At 46.0% G+C, this 25,342-nt stretch overlaps 5 protein-coding genes across 5 annotated transcripts; 1 reads left to right on the forward strand and 4 right to left on the reverse strand.

Moving 5' to 3' along the window:
- Nucleotides 1–7,853: 7,853 nt before the first annotated feature.
- Nucleotides 7,854–10,583, reverse strand: BDV38DRAFT_65935 (stress-regulated transcription factor RPN4). Its single transcript, XM_032063714.1, has one exon. It carries the CDS (start codon nt 10,182–10,184, stop codon nt 8,037–8,039), a length of 2,148 nt encoding a protein of 715 aa, XP_031919400.1. The 5' UTR covers nt 10,185–10,583; the 3' UTR covers nt 7,854–8,036.
- A 5,041-nt stretch (nt 10,584–15,624) lies between these two features.
- On the reverse strand, nt 15,625–16,716 carry BDV38DRAFT_233492 (uncharacterized protein). Its single transcript, XM_032053127.1, has 2 exons — nt 16,443–16,716; nt 15,625–16,324 (listed from the first exon to the last, which is right to left on the reverse strand). Exons 1-2 carry the CDS (start codon nt 16,662–16,664, stop codon nt 16,313–16,315), a joined length of 234 nt encoding a protein of 77 aa, XP_031919401.1. The 5' UTR covers nt 16,665–16,716; the 3' UTR covers nt 15,625–16,312.
- Nucleotides 16,717–19,847: 3,131 nt separating this feature from the next.
- BDV38DRAFT_66002 (uncharacterized protein) lies at nt 19,848–20,540 on the reverse strand. The gene has a single exon (XM_032063715.1). It carries the CDS (start codon nt 20,471–20,473, stop codon nt 19,991–19,993), a length of 483 nt encoding a protein of 160 aa, XP_031919402.1. The 5' UTR covers nt 20,474–20,540; the 3' UTR covers nt 19,848–19,990.
- Nucleotides 20,541–22,137: 1,597 nt separating this feature from the next.
- Nucleotides 22,138–22,579, reverse strand: BDV38DRAFT_277367 (histone H4; the record flags this gene model as incomplete). The annotated part of the gene is made up of 3 exons (XM_032058470.1): nt 22,138–22,163; nt 22,222–22,497; nt 22,570–22,579. The coding sequence occupies 3 exons, from the start codon at nt 22,577–22,579 to the stop codon at nt 22,138–22,140; spliced, it is 312 nt and encodes a 103-aa protein (XP_031919403.1).
- Nucleotides 22,580–22,865: 286 nt separating this feature from the next.
- hhtA (histone H3) lies at nt 22,866–24,691 on the forward strand. Its single transcript, XM_032053128.1, has 3 exons — nt 22,866–23,427; nt 23,542–23,649; nt 23,708–24,691. Exons 1-3 carry the CDS (start codon nt 23,403–23,405, stop codon nt 23,983–23,985), a joined length of 411 nt encoding a protein of 136 aa, XP_031919404.1. The 5' UTR covers nt 22,866–23,402; the 3' UTR covers nt 23,986–24,691.
- The last annotated feature ends 651 nt before the right edge of the window (nt 24,692–25,342 follow it).

Below are 25,342 nucleotides of genomic sequence, written 5' to 3' on the forward strand. Positions count from 1 at the left end.
AAATAAATCAAGACCCAATATTGAGGACAAAACAAACAAAAACAAGGAAAAAGAGCCAAGGGGTAGACAGATTATCATTGAGGCAATATCGGAGGTTAACGTTGTAACAATAAACCCTTTTAGCTCGGGATTTATACCTAACATTTCGGGCCGGACACGTGAGTATTTATGGGTTCAATACCTATTTGACGTTCCTTTACACAAAGAAGCGACACGACCGTTCAGTATTCCACTATATACCATGATTTTCTTCCGTAGAGGTCTCAAACCAATACAGCGTACGCCGCCAATAGGTCGGATATCCCTACTCTGCTGTGGTAAGTATAACAATGACCATAACAGCGGGCACCCCTTAACTGATTCAGGCAAGCTAATCAGTCTCGAGGAGCTCTTCGCATATACTAATGACCATTTCCTTATCGACGAACAACACCAGCTTGATCGGCGCTACCTGAAGTTCGACTTAGATACTCTTTGTGGCATTACTGCTTTCGTCAATGGGGACTCATCTCGTATTGTAACTACTGAGAAGCTCGAAGGGGGTTTCAGCAAAGCTCTTTTAATGAAAAAGGAAAACGGAAAGGAAGTCATTGCGAAGCTTCCCTGTCGCATCGCTGGACCAACCTCCCTTACAACAGCATGTGAGGTGGGTTTTGGAATATGGTGTGTATTCCTGCTCCTAGTTTCCCCACTTACTCACATACGTTATATCAATTGCAATACGAGAGCTATATCAGATATCAAGCACACAACCGAATGATAAGCAACCAACATTTAGTCGAGGAAGTATTCAAGAACAAGCCCAGCTTTTAAAGTACCCAATGGATCTTATGTAGATGCTAGACTCACACTCAGTGTTATCCCAGTCTGCTCAACCTACACTATGGCACAGTGACCTTCATATGGGGAATATTTTTGTTTCACCTGACGAGAGCTCAAGGATAGTATCCCTAATTAACTTTCAATCCTTATCGATCCTTCTGTTCTTTCTTCAAGCCCAATGGCCAGTGTTTTCAAAGCCTCCACAAAATTATATCAAAGGATTTGTGCAACTCGAACTGCCTGATCACTTCAGGGAACTGGACGAAGAAGGTAGAACTACTGTGTTACAGGAATGGTCCCTGTCCAAGCTAGCAAAGGCATACAAAGTTGGGATATTCCTTGAAAACAGAGTTTCACATAACGCCTTAAATATACCCTGCGTTTTTCGGGACTTTTTCATCCACTGTGGAGAAGGCTCTGAAGTTGGGTGTCATTCCACGGCGAGAAATGTTTGATAGAGATTTTCCGGAATTGGTCCAATTTGGGCTCCAGTGACCAATGTCCTTATTCATTCAGTGATGAAGAGATTGCCACACACAAACAACTTACTAATATTGAAGAGAAGCGGGGGCAACTCATGGAGCTTTCATCTTTGTACATAAAGCAAACGGCTGGAGAAAAATCCCCTGACGAACAAGAGCGATGTGGGCTTTCCCCGGATCATGAGCTTCCAGTACCTTTGTCCATAATAGAAGCCTCTCACGTCTTAAATACTGAGCAAGGTGTGTCCGCTCTTCTTTCTTTCGGGTCTTTTTCAATACAAATGCAGTACGAAACAGAGTTCTCGACCTCTAAAGGCAGTAGAGCAATCTAATAATGTAGACGCTTTCTTCCCATCATAGGCCTCGGCAAATTATCGAGACGTGTTTCTACTAATGTATACCATGTACCACCGCAGTTGCCTACGAAAGCCGTTTATATTCTAGACACACGCAGAGTTATGATTAATAACACGTCTTATTGCCCCTAAAAAACCTCATAACTGCAGTCGGTGACACCGGAGTCTCTTTTTTGCTTCTTCTCAACACAGCCCGGCAGTGCTATTGCACTCCATAAGCCGGGAGAAACTTCGGAGAATCCAACAATCTAGTGAAACCGGAGATGACCAGATTCGGAGTAGCCTTGCATCTACCAATGCATAGATATTCAAGACCCTAATTAAGACGTGCTCCTTCCGGGCCATTGAAGGCGGGGAGGGAAGTTGTCTCCCGACCACTCATTAGGGCCGAAGATCTGCAGGCTTACAATGACCGTGAAAGCAGGCATAATGACAGCCCCAAATATTTATGCCGTACTGTATATTTTTAGCTAAAATTGATTCGTCATTAGCGTTCTCCACCCTTTCAACCAGCTGTTGCGGTCATGAAAGGAGTTTTAAACTATACCTGACACAGATTGAAGATGACGAAGCCCAACAAGCCACAGCTGTAGGAAGTTGATCTACGGCATTGCGGAACCTGCTGGTTATTAAACTGGTATTCTATTGTGTGCCGTAGATGGTGAGTATCTATTATCGCGTCGGCTCCCGGCCACAGGCACGCATATGATATGACAGATGACTGTGCAGAAATAGAACCTACCATTCTCCATATCCAGCTTGAAGCTTCATAGGGGACTATGCTTGCATCATGGCTTATTAAGTCCCCGGGCGAGTCGTGCTGGATATATTAGTTTAACCCTGATGCTTTTCAGAGTTCTGGCCGGCTGTTGAGCTGTCGCATATGCCATGATCAATGTGCGGCGGTATGCTTACAATATATTGACAGGTATACTTTTGATGAGCTGTTTCTTACCACTAAATCACGAAGATCCATACCGGTATCCTAAGAATCTCACCTGATGCTTCTCTTCCACGTACGAGGAGGTATGGTCAACTTGCTTAACAACTTTGAGTCGACCATGAAAGAGCATTATGATGAAACTCGGATTCAAAGATGTATTTCTTGTCAGTCACTACTGACAGGAGAGTGGTCGTCATTCAAGAGCGCACATACTCTCCTTACGTGCTTTCCTACTTTCCCAAGTTTCTATAAGTAACAGTCTCTTGATGATGTAGGTGCCCTACCATGGCAAAAACCAGGGAAACTGAGCCACACGCCCCTATGGAATTAGTCAACTAATAAAAATACAATATGGCTTTACCCTTTCGACGCAAGGAAGTAGCCCAGCTCTCACTACCATCTCTACCATGCGCTTCCGCCACTGTATTTGCTCTATCGGCGATTCTATTGTGATCAACCTTCTGACGGCAGCTGATTTTAGATTAGATCAGTTAAAACTCCTCTAGTCGGAACGTCCACTATAGCAGGTAGCGTTTATTTCTCCTCTTTATTAACTCGAATTCACGTAAGTCTACACCTGCACAGCCTACTCTACAGTACCACTAAAATAGCAAACCACTAACGTATAAGATAGTTCCAAATCCAAAAACAATTCTAAAGCCGACGATAGTTCCCAAGCGAAAGACGGTTCTAAACCCCATTCGCCCAACCCACACATATATCAGAATCCAGATCCAACGCAGAGAGAGCCACCAAATGCTAACGAAATATCTAGTAACACCCTTCTCCGCACCCCTCCAGCCCAGATTAGCATAGTATGCTACATAACAGAATTAATTCGGACACATGCTAAAAGGTATTCCAGCTGACCCCCTGCAACTTCAAATGCGTTTTTCGTCGATAGTAGCGTACTGCGCGGTTCCCTTGGCTCTGAAACTACTAGCGTGGTTTATAGAAAAGGTGTTACTCGTCCACGGTGCCATCACGCGCTCTCACAAGCGCCCAGCTCGACCCGATATCAACTCTCAGCATAACCACACATGGTGGAGGTAGAAGGTTGGAGTGTTAATACATCTTGAACTGGTTAAACTGGAATAGTAGACTATATAAATCGATCCGAAAGGTAGTCTCTCTCCTTTTCTTTTCCGCTGTACTATCACTAGACTCGATCTCTCAATAATTACGTACCAATGATTTACTTTTCTCTTTGCCTCACAGATATCCCACCAGGAAACCAGATGAGAGACTAAAAAGGCTCAATGGCTACGCAGAAAGTCACTCTGGAACATTTTATGGTACAATAGCAGACTTATCAGCCCGTTTAGCAGATAAAAGAGGAAATAGTGATTTATATTGTTCCCAACAGGTACAAAGATACTTCGTAATCTAGGCTAGAGAGTGTAGTTCCAATTGATACCAACATAATACCCCGTTGTCGACATAAGACTTATTAAAAGGAACATGTTGCGAAGTTTGTTTGATCTACGTATAAGATATAATGAGCATAGTCTTAACGGATGATTAATATCATATTGCATACCTAATAAACTGCTATACACTTTATTATCGTTTGTAGCTTGTTGATACCTTTCAGCTGCAAAATGTTGCCCTATAGAATTCGTCACTTTTATCACCCGCTGTTAAAGAACCCTTCCGCACCTCTGGTATATAATCATATTTCATGAGTCATTAATGGATGACTTAATCAAAGTGCTTCCAAAGCAGTAATCGAGTAGTAATGATCTGCTAGCAATCTGCCTAGCTGGTGTATTGGTATCACACACAATACTTTCTGCTGGAGTGATGAGCAGAAAACTTGAGGAAGTGGTAAAGCATCGACAGTATGCACCGAGGGGGTCTGAATGTCAGGGTCCGTAGACTGTGGTTGAATATTGAAGGGACTTCAGTGTTTCATCGAATATGAGATTGAGATTAGAGAATGTGTCAAGGTTTATTTGACCATCTCCGTACTAGTATCTATCAGCGTTATTCTGCAGATTCATGTCCTTCTAGTCTCCCCATCACCAAGTATGTGATATGAATCCATCAGCACGAGTGTATCCACTTTCTGCGAAAAAATGTTGGAAGAAACCGGGGAGCAGCTCACCAGGTACTGGAAACTCAGCAGTCTGGTAGAAGGTCGGCCAGTTGAATCAGTTACGTAGGAGTCAGGTGGCGCAGGAAAAAGATCTAGGAGCCAGAGGTTTCTAAAAGCGCAGTCGGAGTGATGGAGGAGGATGCCATGATGTCGGGATATTAAGAATGAAGGGCTGATAGATGTCAAGCAATGCTGAGTAGATAGTTTTGTGTTGCTCGTGGGTGAGTATTAGAGTGAGGTAAGATAGCAAGGAGCTCTTGAAAAGCAGTGGATGAAAGTCAAGGTATTTGTACTATACCCATGGATAATTACTTGTCGGGACATTTCTCGTTTTATTGAAAGAGATACCAAGTGGGAGCAAAGGTGATATGTGCGAACACTTCCTCAGGCACACCTGACAATGCTTATAGCGCAGTACCTTTCACTACTGAAAGGTATCAAGAGCGAATAGTATCTTTGAGTAGAAGGTACTCTTCCAGAACAATGCTTCATACGGTATATAATAACCACAAAGCTAATATACAACTGCCCATTGACATTAGCGATCGTCGATGAGATCAGCAACACAGTTCGAATCCAAAGCCAATATACACCACAAGAATATCTCTTTTCTCCGTATCAGTTTATCTACGTTGACTGCAGATCATAATCTACGATAACTTATAGATCTGCAACGAAGTTACTATAGATCCCACGGGGATCTTCGAAACCGACTCCTGACAAAATCGCCAAGCTACAACGACCAACAGGACATTTCAGCGTTGCCTGCAAGTGATCTCCCAAGAACTTTCATGAACGGGACCAATACAAATAGTCGCTATTAGATAGAACTCAAATGTAAGATTATTGGGTGGGTACCTTACCCACCAGAGAGGTCCTGTGACTCTTTACACTACAAGACAATACCTTACAGTACTTCGTCACTGACTAGGTATACATTCATTAGTCACAAGGAAGTACAACAATTCACAATGTGCTAATTCACATAAACATTGAGTACAGGACAGACATCAATAAACAAAAAAAGAGTTCAAAATAAAATAAAAGCCAAGAATGCGCATCTCAGCCACATTCTCCCAAATAATCCAACCCAGTGGATCTCTACCCGAGACACATCCACCAAAAGCCCCCTGCGGAATGTCGTCATAATCTTACATTACTGTACAGTGTACATACGGAACCCCCCCTTTTTCCCCATCATCGGTATGTATGTATGTATGTATGTATGTAACCCCCAACTACTTGCCCATGATTCAAGTTGTACCTTCAAACAAGGCTTATGACTGAATTATGATATCGGAGTTACCTCAAACTGAAGTAGATCTGAGATCACACGCATGCCTTTTGCTTGCTTTGTCTAGTATTTTATTTGTCCAGGCTCAGAGAGGAAAAATTGTAAACATGCTTCAAATCTACAACATTGGACGGTGAATTAGAATTAAATCGATACATACAAATGCATGAATTCAAATTATCGACAACTAGTCATGTAGTAACTGCGCCACAAAAGCCATACTGTGTACATACTTCCAGACCCGACAGTATGTATGATCGTACTAGTATACATACATGAATAACGTACCGCAACTGATGTCTCAGAACAATCCAATTCAATTTCACTTCAACCCCCACTCCATCCCGTCAAAAGTCTCAATATTGCGCTGTTCCCAACTTGAACCCAACCCCCCGCGCATGCCACATTGCGTTACGCATAGATATGAAGTTTCTGATTCATGTACGTACATCTTTTAATTTGAATTTAATTTCTTGAAATTTAATGTTCAATTTTCATTTTTTCAAAACTATACATACCATTATTAGGAGTATTTCCCGTGGTGACTATAGATAAATAATGACATCTGGATTACTGATGGACCCTACTACTACTAGTAATGGGTATAAGGAGTCGCATGCATCAATGGATCATGTTGGTAAGGGCTCGAGATCCATTGGCGAATCATTGCAGGCAACGGTAAGATCGCAGTGTAATTGCAGTGGGGACTTGGGCGGGGAAGATCGACATGATTGACAGGGTGATGATGTTGACGATTCCATTGCTTGGATCCTATTGATGAGACGAGATCTCCAGTGGGAAGGACGCGGCTAGTCTTCATTTCCATCTTGTCTGGTTTTCATTCGATTCTCGCTAGAAAAAGTATACGTAGTCGTGCTCGTATTCTAGGGACAAGACTTGATGCCTATGGTGGACGGTGATTGTGATGATGGCTCGACTTGCTAAGCGAGGTGAGGGGAAGCTAAGCTTGAGCTTTGACAGGGCGGAGCTGTCAAAGACTCCAGAGCTTATGATTGCTTGATTACTAGAAAACATATGTGGACGTTTTACTAATAAGTATGGCTCTGGTGGATCAAGATTTTCGTGACCTCGCGGTTCATTAAGTGACTATCTATACATGTTGGTCATACTGTACACACCAATCCAATGCACAATCTGTACACCGTCCCAACACACCCATGCCAACCCAATGCAAATCAAAAACATGCAGACGTCATATCATAGTGATCGTACAGGATGAAATGAATATTGTACATCGTAACAAAAAGTAAAAGAAAAAAGAAAAGAAAAAAGGCTTCGTGACACGGCTTGCTCGAGAACTTTGTAAAACCAACCGCAAAATAAATATGATGAGTGTAATATCAGTTTGAAACAAATCCCCAATAACCATGTTGCTTCTTTTTGGATGCGACCATTTTAACCACCAGTGGTAAAATCCAGTTCAAACAAAAGAAAAAATCTAAGACCCACATATGCTGAAATCGCAAAAAAAAAAAACCCGCAATTAAAAAATGATAAATACTGAGCCGGCTGTCTGAATTCGAAACACCACACCTGTATGGTACCGTAGGGAGTAGAAACGAAAAGAAAAAGAATTCCACATGCGTCATCACAAGAGACCATCTAATCGCGAAAAAGAAAAGGGGAAAAAAAAAAACGAAAGTGACCGATAACATCGACAGAATTAGACCCGTTGAATAGTGACGTCATTTGAGAATGATATCGGGGATGATGTCATGAGTGCTGCACCAGGCTGCAAGGCCACAAGGCCATTACTCCCGGAAAGGAAGTCAAACCGACGATCCGGTCCTGGTAACGAGTCCTTTCCCTTTCAGGTATAGCTATGACGTCAGAGGCTTTCCGGCGTCATCTTGACTCAATTGGGGGCATGGAAACGGTGGAACCCAAAAGAGCTTCCGAAAGGGACCTCCCCAAAATGGATCTTCCCATTTGTCGTGTTCCAATTGGGCATTGGTAGCCATGTTTGATGTAGAAGTCGAATGGGAGGTATGCCCTCATGACACCGCAACCCCATTCAGGCTTACTCCCTGCCTCTCCTTCTCTGCTTGCCGGGCCAATCGACCTCAGGGTGCACCACTCGCATGTGCCGAGTCAGCGCATCATTACGCGAAAAGGTCTTTTCTTCCGTGCACAGATGACACCGGACCTTCTGCTTGCGTGCGTTGTGGATCGTGTCCTCGTGTCGAGTAAGATCGTAAGGCCGGGAGAAAACAGAGTTGCATGGCTTTCCCGTAGACGGGTTGATCCGCTCACATTTGTGGGGACCGGCCTGAGAATTCCGTGCGGAAGTATCACGCCCAACCAAGTGGCCGCCAGGCGTAGTCTGGCGGTGGGCCTCGCGCTTGTGCTTCTGCAGCTTCGTGGGCGTTTCAAACCGAAGCGTACAGCCGTGGTAAGTGCAAGTGTAAGTACCACTATCTGCGGAAGTGCGCTCAGGGCGGGTGATCTCTTCTTTCACCGGGCGCATCGCCATTGTGGGCTGTGCCGGCGGAGAAGCCACGCCGTTGTTGACCCCCACGTCACTGTTCGTAGACTCGAAGTGGGGAAGGGATGCGGGGAATTCGGGGGTCTGGTGCAGGAGGTTGTTCTGCTGTTGTTGCTGGTCTTGCTGCTGCTGCGCGAAAGTGTACTGCTGGGGAAGTCCATTCGGTGCAGCGTATTGCGTGGGGAATGACTCCATAGAAGTAAAGTTCTGCGACTGCGGGAATGATGATGAGCTTGCACGTCGTAGGCCGAGTGCTTCACCAAGGTTGAAGTCGGGTTGACTTGTTGGGAACAAAGGAATCCCGGTATCATCCCCCTCATTGAAGTCTAGCAGAGCATCCTTAGGAGACATAGTCTTCGGCTCTCCTTCTCCTTGGCTTTGGCCTACATTCTGAGTCATAGGCACACTGGTCGCCATCTGGGGTTGCTGGAACCCATTGTTGTACTCAGCAGCTAGGGGCGAGTTCTGTCGGAAAGGAGACCGATCCCGGTTCATGGTAACAACAGGAGAATGAGACCGTGCAGTCATGTGGCCCTGATTGGCGGCTTGCAGCCGATCAGCAAAGACGTTTCTGAACGGGTTCAAAAGATTCTGCTGGTTTGTGGTCTGTTTGGAGACTTGGGGAGTCGGCATGAGAGCTGGGTTGTAGAGCTCATCTTGGTAGATGTCTGACATGGTTCGGTTGATTTTGGGGATACCGATCGGAAGGTTGTTTGCGTTGTGGTTATTGTACTCTGCAAAGGCATCGAGATGTAAGTAATCATCCATCCATCGATCTATATCAGGATATCGTTTCTCACCATTGACCATCGCCTTCGAGGCCTCATCGAGTTCCTCAGGTTTTATCTGGGGAGTAACAGGTGAGTTGTGGCTCACACTAGATACCGAAGGCGCCAGTGAGTAATCACTCGGCTGATGCTGATGGTGGCTTTGTTGCTGCTGCTTCTGCTGCTGTTCCATCACAGCCCGTCTCACCATCTCCGTTTCAGCTTGGCTGCCATCATGCACAGAAGTGTCGTAGCTCTGCTGGTAGGGCGCGGTGAGAAATGAGTTCTGAATAGGTGTCTGGACGGGAGTGGGTAGAGGCTTTGACAGGGTAGAAGCGTTAGATCTCTGATATGAGCTTCCTGCAGGTGCAGATCGAGTCGATGAGGTACTCGGTGATGCCTTGTGCTGCATGCGAGCCGAGCTCAGCAGCTGCAGATTGTTCTCCCAACCGTGGGTGTTTGCGACAGGCTGTTGCGCCAACATTGGGGAGTTTTCAAAGAGGTATTGGGGATATTGTGACAAGTATGGCTGTGAGGACGGTGGTGTCGCGGTATGCTGAATGTTGAATGAGGAGTGGTAGGAGGAAACGGGTGTCATCGAAGGAGCCTCAAAGGAGTTGGGGTATTCCGCGGTAACCGCTACTGTCGCGGGCAGGTGGGAGGTGGAAGAGGCCGGAGAGGAAGTCGGTGACGATGGTGCGGAAGACGGCGGAGAGTAAAATTCAAGACCCGAGTGGTACTGGAAAGGTGATTGGAGCCTGGGGAGTTGCTGGTTGTAGAACTGTAATGCGGCCTCCTGCGACAAGTCGGGAAGGAACTCGTCCTGGATGAAAACGGGGTCTTGGTAATTGATGAAGGGGGTAGAGGTTGATTCACTGATAAAACCCTTGTTGCGTATCGAAGGGTATATGGACATGTTCTCTTTCAACAAATGGACGTCAAGGGTATGACGCCGGAGTGGATGAAGAAGTTCAGAGAATTCGCCACTGGGGGAGGTTCCAGAGTTTAAGTACTAGGTATGGCACCAAGCCTCCCAAAGAAAAGTTTCAACGGCCCAAGATCCGAATATCTTTATCCCCGAACAACTGCGATAATGAGTGGGTCGAAGGGTCTGGAAGCGTCCGGCAGGTCGTAGTCCAATGAGGTGAGACAAGACGGTAGTAGACTCAAGTCGCTTAGGAATCCTTGGGAAGGAGAAGACGTAGACTTTAGAGATTGCTGGTTAGTTAAATCTGTTACCAGAAGACGAAGGTTTGAGTGGATCCAAGGTTGAGTGGGAAAGTTGTCGTAAGTTGGGAAAAGTCAAAGATGGAGACAAGACGTCACGGTATTTTGGTACGGGTCAACCTACTATAAGGAACAACGAATGTGCAAGTAGTGGATGGAGGTGAGAGAAAAATACAATTGAGGAATATGAAAGATTGGGGCTTGATAAGATCAATCGATCAGTAAACTGTGACAAGTTTCAAGGAGAATAATAAGTTGATTTGTTGATAATGAGTAGAAGGGGAAGAGGTCAATTTGGTTTGGGGGATGCGCCTCTTTTATGATGATACTACTAATGACGTTTGACCTGCAGAGTACGTACCAAAGGGAAACTGACGCTAAGTCCATGACCCATTAGTACCGGCTATGACCGAACGAGCATTACCATAACTTACCCACCCACAACTGCATCCCTCCCCGGGCGATCATGACTCAACCCGGTCAATGAACTAGTATCGTAAGATTACCGCCTCGATTTTTAGAAATCTTTTCCGTACTCCATACTTACACCGGACTTTCCGCGATCCAGTAATATTTACCCATCTATTTTATTAGTGTCAAAAAGAAGAATACTAAAAAAAAAAAAAAAAAAAAAAAAAAAAAAAAAAAAAAAAAAAAAAAAAAAAAAAAAAAAAAAAAAAAAAACTCAAAAAAAGGGCCTTAGAGCCTTAGATCTGCATTATCCATCTGGGGTCGAATTTCCCTCGGCTGTAAAAAAATAAATTCACTGGCTCAACAAAAAAAGCAAAGCAAATGTCGCTCGCTTATTCGGTCGTCGTCCAACCCCCCCGCCCGGCTCCGACCAACTTACTGTCAATCAAACCCTACGAAACGTAACGGGAAATATCACTACGAGATCCCATTGTTCAGGGTACAAGCCACAATCCCTGTCTCAATAGTAATGCAACTTTTTTTTTCCTTCCTTTTTTTTCGCTTTAATTTTTTTTTTTTTGTTTTTCTATTTTCCCTCCCTTGCTCCATACATAGTTTTATGCATCATTCCTTTCGTCGACATCAGCCACAACTCACTTTACCTCCGTGTCCGGAGTATATGCAATTAAATCCGCTTCGGTTAGAAACTGCTTATTGATATATTTTTCATTAACAATAAAGAATAAAACTACTCATATCTAGCGGATTCTATTATTATTACAAATACTAAATCAACATAGTATAGACCGTTGCTAAACTCCTAAGTCATCATGAATCATCCACGATACCTAACATCAAAATATTCAATAATATCTCCAATGATTGGCGGGTCCCCCCATCCACACGGTCTTCAGCATTAAAGGGTATGGCTGATCCCGATATAGTACAGCGATACCTACCCAACCCGCGCTAAAATGAATTTTTCATTCACACTAGGGGCTTAGGGCAGCCAATCATCGGGACGATTACATGGGAGCTGAGCCACTGTCATGGGGAGATAGATCTCGTGTCTCAAGGTGCTGATGGGGCCACGACATCCCAGGGTCCCTTACAGGTGACATGTTCAACCGCCTGCATACAACGATAGGAATCATGTAATAGTACTGGGTGATGTCGTGGCTTTCCCCAGTGGATAACTCCACCAGGAGGGCCCCCTTTTGTGAAGATCTCCGTCTGCAGTTCGTCCTGTACGAGTACTCCACCAGCCACATGCACTGCCACTTCAAGTGGCTAGTGCATTGGCGCTAACCGTATATGTTCATTTGTCATATCTGATTAAGTGGAAATTACCTGTTTGGGTTTAGTGACTTGCTCCGGGCTGTGATGAAAGTGTCGGAGTTGTCCGGCGTAGCCCCTACGTGACCTCCCGAGTCGGCGCTTCTGGCATGTACTATCGGTTTCCGCCAACATTGTCAGATTAATTTTGACAAATCTTCCCCCGGGGTCCTGCATAAGTCATGTTCATGTCGGGGATGTTTCGGAGCTTTCGTCTGGTGCTAGGACCCCGGTTCCCTGGTTCAGATCGAAACTAACAACCCCAGTAGCGTGATTTGTCGGCATCCACTGATCCGACAGCCAGTCTCGACTTTCTCGGCCGGCGAAGGGGGAAAAAAAAAAAGGTTAGACAACAACCAACAACTTTTGACATGCAACGTTGACTGCATGCTTTCTTTACCTGGTCAGCTGACGCATCTTCATGGCATGACAGGTCAAGCCCATAGCACATGGTTGAATGGTTACCTGATTTGAGTCACGGCTATTGTAGGCTATCCAAGGCTGGTGACGCTAGTTTCAAAAAGGAAAGCCGAGTTTATCAGAAAAAAATAAATAAAATAAAATAAAATAAAATAACTTTATTCAAAAATAAGATTAAAATTCTTGAACTGCAAGTAGTAGAAGACAATTTCACGTGGGAAAATTTGATACATCAACTCCGACGTGCATTCCCCAGGTATCGATCATCGGGGAGCAAGAGATCCCCGAATCCTACGGACCATGCCCGAGCACAGAAAGTCATGAATCACTACAGAGACAACTAGACTCGGTTAGGAATAAGCTCCCGTCGATACAACCAAGGACACAACTCAGGCTACCAGCATTCAGAGGGTGCTGAACAGCCGTGGGGAACAAAAAAGTACCAACTCGCCAGAGAACGTAATCAATCCAAGGAGAGTAGATGATTCGTATATCTCGCATTGAGGTTGAATCAAGAGCTACACGCCATACTCAAAAAAGCCAAAATCTCCTACCCAGCGACCCAATCCCCGGATCCGTTGGCAGGCCCACAAAATACCCATCGTAAGACGACAGCTGAAACGCGTGGCAAACGATCTACGCACAAGCACAAAGTCTTTATCTCAGACTTAACTTGCCGGAAGGTTGTCTCAGCTTTGGCCATGGTTGTTGCCTACCGGAGCTGAAGACCGATGTCGCTATTGCTCGGGGCAAGGGAATTGGGGCTTTGGATATCTCCTAGGACGATTGCATACGTGGTGAGGTTAGATTTCGCGTAGCATTGCTAAGTCTGGGGCTCGGAAGGTAGTCAAATTACGGGTACCAGCCGGCGGGTCTGTCTGGATAGCCCCATGGTGTTCAGACCAATTTTCCAATGTTTTGACGTTTCCCCGTGCGAATGACTTGACCTGCCACAGCAGCCCTATGCGGCATATACAATGATGGCAACACGGAAGGCCCCACTACTGTTTGGGTTCTCGGTACGAAGATGGGGTTGGCATATGGGGCCTTTCCTCAAACCTGGATATTTATCACATCATGACTCCAATCTAGGCGATCTGAAATGGTCGCAGACAATTTTCACAAAAAATTTTTAAATTAAAAAGGGGGGGGAAACAAAGAAGCAGCCCGGCTAAGCGAAGTCCAAAACACGGTATATTGAGAATATCCATTGCCGTGATGAGAAAAAAGAAAAAGAAAAGTAAATTGAAACTCAAAGACAGACATTCTATTGGTGTTGATCCTGCAGAAGCAATAATCTAGCAGGGGTATTAACCAAACTAGTCAGCACCTTAACCACCCTCATGGGGGCTGCTAATCTCACGGGGAGCAACTCTGTCCTCCTCCGTACATGCCAGAACCCAGATCGGATGCGTGGAATATGCATGGAAGAAAATTTTTTCTTCTAGCGTCTCATGTGGCAGAGATCCGGCAGGGGGATTGGTCGCCTGATTTCCAAATGGCTGGAGGTACTCAAAGCACAGCCACTTCCCGTTGAAGCGAACTCACCCTACAGGTGGGGCGTCCGTTGGGGTATCAGCAAGGGTGAACCAAATGGTTTGGTGGAACGAGTGGTAGTAATTCCGAAACGAAAGCACAAATCAGGAGCTCCCCCGGTGCACATCATGTGGGTCCAAGTGGGTAAAATTACGTGGTAATGGGCGTATAGAACCGAGCGGAATAACCAATACACAGGGATGTCATACCAAAATGCAAGCCTCATGCAGTTGATACGTGGCTGCAGATTCAGAATCCCATGGGGCTTGGCAATCGGCGGCACAAGCGCGATTAGAGTTTTCCATTGGATTTCTGGAAGCCTTCTAAATTTGGGCATGGATTTGTCAATCTGCTGTCTGTGCGCAAAAATCGCTCGTTGGGAATCCGAGATATGTCTGATCCCTGCCTATCAATTATGCAGACTATCTGACTCTATCCTCTTTGGGAATTTATGTGGAACTTAATGAAAAATTTTTCACCCTTCATCGGCTTTCATACCAATTTGCACTCAGTGCATATGTCCACTTAAGTCATTATGATGGGTTGGGCGGGTGTGGTTGACCACACAAGTTGGTCGCTGGCTGCCGCGTGCCTTCGTTGAGCCTTCTACTTTGGTCGTAGCAACGAACAGACCAAGGGAGCCTATCAGCCGTTAGATCGGCCACGTTGACGACAGCTAAAACGCTTGCGCAGCTGTGAAAATTCTGTCAATGCAACGGTTGACCTGCGTAGTGTAACCTAGGGAATTTTTTCCTACTATCTCCTAACCGACTCACCGGTCGGAACTAACACCTACTGGCCAATATATTTTCTGCAGCTTTAATATACGGCATTCTACAAACCGAGATTTTTCCGACTTGAGAAAACAATTATTCAGCATATCTAGAGCACCGTCTGCTTAGAGGTTCCAAATGCATGGGGACGGTAGGGAGAGAAGTCACTGGGTCACTCCATTCGGCCCGGTCGATCAGATCTCTCGGTAACACGGCACCACGGGTCAGCACAGCCGAGTGCCCTACTTTATACTGGACTCTGGTCATGCCGAGATCTAGTAGGCCCGATTCGAGCCTAGTTGACGAAAATTTTAGTACGGTTACATTGACAGATTGATTAGCGTCCCTTCGCTACGGGGTATGTCCGAAAAAAACTCTGCCCGAGGAAAAACATTTCCGGCCGTTATGCGGAACACGACTCTGTCAACCATGTGGGTGAAGCTGAATATACTTTTCTGCTGATTCGTGTATGGAGAAGTTCAGATGCATTTTTGTCTTAGATTTAGTATGTCCAGAGAATTTTTTGTCTTATGTAGTATGCGGCTAAACATTTTTCAACACGAACACCAAGAAAAAAAATTTCATTTTTAGCATTGAAGTAATTCTTCAACCATACATGTGTAGTCTGTAGCGCCAACAACATCGTAGGGGAAGAAAAAAAATTGTCTTCCAAAGCGGTACCTAGTAGTAGCAGACACCATGAGAATTAACCCAAGTCAATATCTCTCGATCGAGCTCTGTGATTCATCACTGTAACAGGTCACATGCATGCCTCAAGATCGACACTTCCAGAACATTTCCTATTATCCAATATTTTCATCCCTTGCAGAATAGAACATTCTTTCCATCATGCATGCCTTGCAGATTCAAGTTCAAGTAAGTACTAGTTGTTAGTAAGGGATCCCATTCCACCTTCCCAGTCGAGAAGGAGAAAGCATGGACGTTCTGGACCACCTGCAAACAGGCTAACACAGCCCCTCCACGGTCTGGATTGCGACCGAACCAACGACCACCCACACGACACCACCCACACCCCTCTTATCATCCCATCAATACTAATCAGCTAACGACTCATTTCATCGAATGGATTTTTCTGATTTCGGATCGTCAAGAAACTAAGCGATCTCGATGTTCTAGACAGTATCCATCATCCTTGATTTTTCTATGTGCTCGAAACATTGATCACGCACTCGTGTCATGTGAAACATTGTTTTTCCGTCCGCTTCTATTATTAGCAGCACATACGTCTGGATGACAACCACCAACGATGGATGTTGTTATCGACATCGTCCTTGGATTATTCGGATCCGGCTTTCATGGCTATACTAGTACGGTTGGGTAATTACTGTATGGACTAGATGATCTGAATCAGACTCCATCTTGGTATTACAGTCCGCGTTGAGTCACCGGCGGGACTGAACCTCGGCTTATCTCTGGTTGTTCGAGTATGGGCCAGGCTTTGCTCTGCTCACCGGACTGTCCGTCGTACGCCTGAGTCGGTGCGGCTGCCTAAATGCCAGATTCCCGTAGTACTGGTCTCCTTCGCCACGAGCGCTGAACAAAATTGGGAAGGACGAAAAAGGAAAAAGGGTGGAGAGAAGAAGAAAGAGATATAGGCACCAAGAGCGGCAAAACGGAGGAAGCTGAAAAAGAGAATCACAATTAGCCGAGGTGGCGTTGCACCCTATACACATCTGCTAATTTGGAGAGCCATAGGACCATGCTAGCTCGGTAGAAGATCAACCTGTAAGATGCTATGACTCGTTGAGAGAAGCCTGAGCGTGGCGACTAACTTCCATACAGACGAGCCTATTAGCAACACACTTCCGCGGCTCAAATGGCCTACTAGAGCTTACTGACTCATGATCAGAGCCATGGCTAGTGGGTAGATACATGTATCGTGTGACCTGTATGTTTTTATCAACCAATCCCGGCTTTGAGATGAAGAATACGAAGCATATGGACGTCTATTGAACCACGGTCGAGAGAAGAATGAGCATTTCATACGCTCAGAGCTATCTTCACCCCCTGAAGATACTCGGCTGAATAGGTACTCACACTCACAAGGGCTTGGATACTGATATCCAGGTTGACACCTTGCTGGGTGGAGGCCTCGCTGATACAGCTGCAGGGAGGGAAAGTCGCCTTTGACGTCAGTGTGAGAATAGAAATGCTATCTCTATCCGACGGGTGGGCTTCCGCTTTATCAGATCAATCTCAATAAGATAAGGGTTCTCGAGCCATTGATTTGTCTGGAGATAAGGAAATAAATTGATTCATAGCCGTGACGTTTCGGCGGGCTGCTGTTGGCCAGACAATAGCAACTAATGGATCGGTACTATTACAAGATCACTACTACCTATGGATCACTTTCTTTCCTTATCTTTGAAGAATCTTGCTGGACAAGTGAGCCTGGAAAATATGGGCCATTGCTCTCAAAACCCAGTGGGGCTGAAAGTAGCCTGATTTACGTAAGATAGGATGGAAGGCATGTTCCTCATTCCATCCCAGAGCACCCCAACTGTCAATTGACAGGAGATATACGAAGATAGATATACAGAAGCTTTGAATAGCTCATATACGATACTAATATAGGGATCTCATATTGTCTATGGATGAGCAGACTAAGCAGACTCTGCGACATAGCAAAGCGGATGATTTTATGTAGACCAACGAAAAGAGGCGATCTTTACAGGATACTGCCAGTCAGTTACGGTAGCTTCGCCTATCACATTTGCTTGCACCAAGGCATTGGTAGTGCAATTGATCAATCTATGGCTCCCTCTATGTCATGAACTAGATACGAGCTTGAATGCTATGAGACTCCCTTCCGTCAAACATGAGTTTGTCTCGTAGCAATCTCCGAGAAGTGCTAGCATATGCATTGTCCTGGTGGTAACAGAGGAAGAACTTCTTCTCGGTCGATCTGATGGACGAAACCAAGTACATCGAAATCTGCTGTCAAGCATACAGCCGTTCATGTAGACTTTATCTGCATGTACTTGCAACCACACATGGCGTTTGTAGTCATCACGGTATCATTAGACACACATTGTTAAGATATCTTCCAGTGTCAGATCCAAGAAGCAACACCCTCGCCGTCTATTTGTCGCTTCATCACTGAGGTTGATCTGCACTGCCTGGTAGTTGCACTCGTAGCATTGAAGTCTAACCGTATTGACTCTACTACCCTCAATTCTAAATGCTTTGGTTTTAGAGACCTGCTATTTAACAAACCCATCACACATCTCAACTACAACCATCAGCCAACCCAATCGTATGGATCCGACTTCAGTACTCAATCCATGGTAATCGACGGCGAAGAGCATCGGACAGCTTGTTCCCATTCGGCCATAATGAAAGAACGTTTACTTCTCCGGGCGACTAGCCTGCGATGTTGGTAAAGGACGTAAGAACAGCCTCCATGCCAATCATGAAAAAAGTAGGCTAATATGCTAAGTCGACCAAAGGCTTTACGAAAGGCTCGCTGTGACTGGGGAGATCATGCATGCGGTCGCTGCATGACTTGACTATGGCTGTAGTAGTTACAAAGGTCGTAAAACGACATCATGTAGCCGAAGCGGGCCTACTTCGTCAAGCTCGCTGATCACAGAGCCGATTGGGTATATGGTCTTTCCAACATTTGGTAGAGACTTAACTCCCTTAGGACTTCAACTGGGAAACAGCTTCCTCTGTCGCTGGTTCTAGATCAACGGATCGATTTCACGCAGTGACCCGGGGTCTGGATACAAGACCTCACAGCATTATGGCATGCCTACTCCTATTTCCATTGAGCAACCCAACTGGCTCATATGTATATACATCGTAACTACGAGGTTTTCTCCCGATGTTGTCTGTCCTAGGTAAGTCTGGGTTTCGCGACGAATGGGCGCAGGGTCCAACCCCATTTCCAGACGTTCTGCTGTAGCAATGTCGGGGATTGTGTTGGATTGTGTGAGAGACAACGGGACACACTCGAGGACCCGTTCCAGGAATGGATGATTGACAAAACTCTGCCTGTGCTTGATGAGCCTCGGACATCCCGTCACACTTGCGCAGATTCTCGACTTGCATAATGTAGAAAGCAACTTCTCTTCCCTTCACCAGAGCGGCAACCGACCTTTTCCTAGCTCTCTGTATATCTTTGAGAGCCATGGCAGCGTCCTCATAAGTCGCGCTGCGCCATAGAAAGGAACACGCTGCATTCCTTCCTCCCCTTCCATGGGGAGGTGGAAGAGGCCTTTGTGGCCTGCTCAATGCCACTCATCGGCGAACCTACCAAGGCAACCACCCATTTCTTTTCTTATGCCTCCATGTCGATTCTGGTCAGGCTCGCCAGGATGTGCTATGGACTTGCAGGAATCCTTTCACACAGACCTAGTGGCTTCGGGTGGCGGTACCGACATTAGCGTCTAGTTAGAATGACCAATGACTACACCTCCATCTTTAGAGTACACTTGAGTGCCAGGGCAGTCCCACTACATGTGGACCTATGCGTTATGCGTTACACATATCAGCCTTGACGGGGCAGACATATGTGATGTTGGAGGGCAGGATTACCCAAGCTACTCGCCGCTGAGAGTCAAGAACGTAGCACTCCGGCGGCATTCAGGATATCCAGACCCATTTGCACGAGTTAAGCTGTTCAGTAATCAGAAGTTACATCGTTGGTTCTCTTGTTCCCGTTACTTTCATTTCTCTATACTCGTGTTTTTCTTCCTGTGCTTAGCTTGATTCTCTCATGCTCCAGGCCACGTTTATTGGCTGACCTAGCTCTATGGGCATGAATGCTTAGAGTCATAGCTTAGTGAACTCCAGCGATAGCACCCGTATTAGTATTACAGGCCCTTTGCGGTTGATACGTGTTGCTCTATGTCGGGTGGGAGAGCCGGATGCGTACCAGTACAGGGTGAGTGGCGCGGCGCTTGCCGCGTTGACTTGATGGGATGAGCAACGCAAGGTTGTCAGTGCCTATGTAGGACGAAGTGCCTCGACGTACAGTCCATGGGTAGTTTCGGGTTCATACTTTGATGTTGTTCCACACGTGAGGGCAGATTCTCTGCGGTCTGTTGGGTAGGAAGGTATTATACCTAGTGTGGGTGATTTGTGGTGTTGTGGGCGTACTGGATGAGGTGCTGGAACTAGATGTATAGGGGATTGATGTGTAGTGTGTAGAGTCGTTGCTTTGATATTGGTTGGTCCACCGATGTTCTGCAGAACTTGTAGAGGAGTCCTCTGTTGTGATGAAGGAGCATCGGGAATTCCAGTGAGGTGTGGTGAATATCTTGAGGGGAGACCTCAACCTAAGTTCCAGAGCATACTTGATGCGATACAGAGGGAAGGGTGCGTTGAGGAGCTTGCGCGGGCCACTGAGTGCAGGACGACAGCATCTGGGTGTGGGTAGCCTTCGGGGTACGTCGTGGGTCACCAACAGAGATAGTAAGACAGTTACATATCGAGCTATATCAGTTACCCGGGTTGTCACTGACTGTGCATACTGCATTTCACAAAACAATGTATAGCTCCAGCCCGCCGTTTAAGTAAAAAAAAAAAATAAATTAAATAAATGGAAGGTGATGGAGACAGTCAACTCGACCGTATTATACTTAAGCGGAAGAAGCCAGACACGACCACCAGGCGGCTCCTTGTCAATCTGGCGGTCATAGTATTATAGGCTTGCACCTTCGCCTCCCAGCACATCGATATCTCGGTTTATGTACACTCGTAGGAATCAGAGTAGTCCAACGCGCTTTTACATCGTCACGTGTACATTGCTGGGGTGGGAGCCGTGTATTCTCGCGTTGTGTTTGTGTGATCACGGTACGGTGAAGTGTTCCACGGCGAGAATCGGTGTTGGGCATCGAATGAGAAGGTAGGTCACTTAGACTGGACATGGCTCATGTTTATTCAGATCAGGCCTCTTGGTCAATCGGGTGGCGTGTTTGTGTTAAACAATGTAGTTAATTTGAGAAGTGGTTTGGAGGTGCACTGGCTATAGTGATGTAGTTGACCCGCGACCGTGGACCGCGATCCATTATCCCCGAAATGGTTTAGTGTCCAGGGGTCACTTCGGCCACCGACCGGGGTTCAACCTTTGCCCGGGTTCAACTCGACCCGAGCTATGTCGAACTCTTTGACGAACGTCAGTCTCAATGCAGGATTTCACTGATCTTAGGCATATGTCGTGCGTTTGGGGTAAAATAAAGACTCCGTATGATAATTTACCACCGCTTATAATGCTCCATAGGTTTTTTGCCCATTCATTCTCTCTGGCTGCTGGTTGGTGTGGATTTTGATCGTAAGTATATTGGGTGTTATACATAAAGATATATATACCTACTTGTATATACCTCCATACCATACACCAACAACATATACATACCCAACCAATAATCCACGCACCTACGCAGCTGAATCGCATCGAATATGTCACCAGAGCAGACCTCATGAGCACGAAATCACTGTATACCTCGCATACACTGGGGAGTCTTACCGAAGTCGCACTGGGCGTGATGAAGACCCAAGTACAACCGCATCATTAGATCCCATCATTTCCCAGAACGGTAAAGGGACCAAATACAAGCTACAGAACAAGCTACATGCAGATACAACAGAATGCAATACCCAAGTTACAAAGAAAGCAATTATTATGAACTAGATATTATACAAACTGCTGGATACAGGAAGCACGAAGACACATGTACTAGTACCATAGCTTCAATACCGCCCACACTACCGACACGTACGGCGGACACGCGACAACTCACAACAAAAACAAAGAATTGACGGGCAGCTACGCAGACACACCGAACCGAGCACGAGATTTTTTTTCCATCTTTTTTTTCAAGCGTTCGTATTCATACCAGACCGCGCATTTTCATGACGCGATGGTTCTAGAGGTACCAGCCGATAGCATGAAGGCCGCTATGATACAGAAAATTTCAATCACGAACACTAGCAGACCCAGTAGTGGACGCGCAATAGTAAAGTAAAATACGTTAAAAGCAAACCCAGAGACCCATGGTAAAAGATCAATAACACCCCAACGTCCCAGTCATACCGTAAACCAACCCGAAAAAGCAACCCGTCGCGTCACTGCTGCGGAAGGACAACCGACGCGCCGACCGCGCAGGATGGCTGAAAACAAAAGGCGAGAAAAGAAAGCATTTAACCACCGAAACCGTAGAGGGTACCTGATTGGCATATTAGAAACGCGTTGATAGGAGAGGATGAACAGTAGCGGTAACTTACGTCCTTGACGCTTGAGGGCGTAGACGACGTCGAGAGAAGTGACGGTCTTACGCTTGGCGTGCTCAGTGTAGGTGACAGCGTCACGGATGACACCCTCAAGGAAGGTCTTGAGGACACCACGGGTCTCCTCGTAGATCATGGCAGAGATACGCTTGACACCACCACGACGAGCGAGACGACGGATAGCAGGCTTGGTGATACCCTGGATGTTGTCACGCAAGATCTTGCGGTGACGCTTGGCGCCACCCTTTCCGAGACCCTTTCCACCCTTTCCACCTATTGTAGAGAAACGCGTTAATCATCGATCCTGATCGCGTCTTTGATGTTCACTGCAGGGGAAAGACTTACGGCCAGACATATTGATGATTGATTAAAGAGTTAACTTGTTTTTAAGGTTGAGTGAGGAAATGTGGAGAGATAGGCTGTTAATTGGATGACAGATGGGAGAGAGATGGGAAGGGAAAGATTGGGACAGCTGCCATGGGACGAGTGATATTTGTATAGGAAAGGGAAGAGCGCGGGGAGGGCGTTGGAATCACGCGCTAACAAGAGGATCGACCAATCAGAAGCGAGGATCCTCCCGGCGGGTTTGATCTGTCGGCAACGTGACCGAGAAGTAATGATTCCGCTACGATCAACTTTGATCCTCACGGAATGCCTCCCAACGACCGAGATCAGGGATCAGAAAAGATCAGAGACATTCCTGAGCATACAAACTATCATTCTGATCTACTGAATTGCCTCACATACCTTACCGGTGGTTGGGATCAAGACGTGGCAGGGGGACATGCTAGATCTGTGATCCTACGATTCTATTGGTCCGTCACTCGCTTAACGCACTGACCACCCTTCATTCCTGCCTTGGGCGCGGATTCTCTGACCGCCCGCAAGGTAACCCTTTGATTCTGCAGCCAAAAGTGACCCCCGAAATCACGGCTTATGGTGTGCTGCTTTCCGAGCGCTTTTTTGATCAAAGGGAAAGGACGCTAAGGCCACCCAAATTGCTGCCAACGCCATCAGATCACCACCCGCCCTTCGCTTACTACAAATACCTCCCCCCACCCGCCTCCTCCATCCTTCTTTCATCTCCTCATCCGCCAACACATTATCATCGACAACCATCGACTTTTATCTATTTTCATCTCAAAGTCGACTAAATCCATCAAACCTTATCCATAAAGATGGCCAGAACTAAGCAGACTGCCCGTAAGTCTTAACCTCACTGTCCTTTCTCTTGTGGTGCCGTCAACCCGCGTCAGGGTCGCGTCACTCATGAGTGATACATCGCGTCTTGAATCATCATCCCTAACACCTATCCAGGTAAGTCCACTGGTGGCAAGGCCCCTCGTAAGCAGCTCGCCTCCAAGGCCGCCCGTAAGGCTGCTCCCTCTACCGGAGGTGTCAAGAAGCCTCACCGTTACAAGCCTGGTAAGTTATCTCCTGTGGCAAACCACTATATCGTATCATCACTAACAGTCATGAAAAGGTACCGTCGCTCTCCGTGAAATCCGTCGCTACCAGAAGTCTACCGAGCTCCTGATCCGGAAGCTCCCCTTCCAGCGTCTGGTCCGTGAAATCGCTCAGGATTTCAAGTCCGACCTTCGCTTCCAGTCCTCCGCCATCGGTGCTCTTCAGGAGTCCGTTGAGGCCTACCTCGTCTCCCTCTTCGAGGACACCAACCTTTGCGCCATCCACGCCAAGCGTGTCACCATCCAGTCCAAGGACATCCAGCTCGCCCGCCGTCTCCGTGGTGAGCGCTCTTAGATTTCTCTCTAATGAGTCCGGTTTTTCTGGTTGTCTCTGGGTAGGCGATTAGGGGTTTTATTTCTTTTTCACGACTGGCGATACATGATGGGTTCTGTTTTTTTCATTTGCGAATATCAATGGGTTTCGGCACTGGGATTAGTTTTCGTTTTGCTGCGCAATAAATAGTAGGCTGCCGACGACGCGGCTGAGTGGATTGGATCTCATGGGATGCATCCGAGCATGTACATTAAGAAATTTTACTTGACCAAGTGGTATTCTCCATGAATCGCCACCGGATGGCATAGATTCGAAATGCAGATTCTATGACGAATAATCCAATTCATTACCGTCGTGACTTTGCGCTGTTCCTTTAGTAGGAAGTATGGTTATTGTCGCGGGGGCGCGCCTTCAGCAACGCGCTCGCAGTCGCGATCTGTTGAGCGTGTACTGTTCACAGACCGTTCGGTATACCGCCAAGAAAAGTTCTACTTCTACTAAGTCTACCAGATATTTGAAATATCTGTGCAGTTTTTTTCACTTCTTAGCCCTGGGCTAGCCTTGTCTTTGAGAGAATTATTTGCAATTATATATTCTTTGAAGAGTTAAGTAATCGCTGGAAATAGGTTTATAATTTAGATTTTTTCAGAATACCGCGATCTTAGAGTAGAATAAGAAGAGTTTATAGATAGCTGTTAGCTTTCTAGAATATCTCTTAAGAATATATATATAGAATATAAGTAACCATATCTTATATATCGATACCTTTTTAACCCCTGTATCTAACAGATATGGAGGGGTATAAGTAATAAATTGATCGCCTATGGAGCAACCGCACTTGCGTAACAAGTCATTCAAAACCGACAACTAATACGTTAAAAAAAATAAGATATAATAATTCAAGAGCTCACTCGTTATATAGTGATATCACATTATCTCCAGCATGCTCTGACATTTCCTAATTTTAATGAACATTCTTGTACATAATACATATTCTGTCGACATCCTCCACAGCGACCGGCATTCCGAACCCGGAACCCCTTAAAGTGCTAGTTCACAAAGTTCTTACGGGCAAGTCCCGTGCCTCGGTCGGACAGCGAAACGAGATATGAAACAGTCTATCGGCGGAAGGGTAACTAGTGGGATTCTAGTTAGATTGGTCAGTTATCAATTACGATATGGATTTGTAAGATGGAGTGGATTTCTTTGATTAGAGGGGGCACCTCTGTTGTGAGTTGGGAATTTGCCGAGGTTTTTTTTTTGGTTTCTTATCTTGCTTGTTGGTTGTCTACTGAAGGGACCTGGTTGGGGTTTGATTGTCAACTGGGTCATTGTTGGATTGGTGGAACATTCAACTGCTCCTTCGGTTGTCTAAATT

Source organism: Aspergillus pseudotamarii, assembly GCF_009193445.1.
Source record: "Aspergillus pseudotamarii strain CBS 117625 unplaced genomic scaffold BDV38scaffold_2, whole genome shotgun sequence".
Taxonomy (NCBI): Eukaryota; Fungi; Ascomycota; class Eurotiomycetes; order Eurotiales; family Aspergillaceae; genus Aspergillus; species Aspergillus pseudotamarii.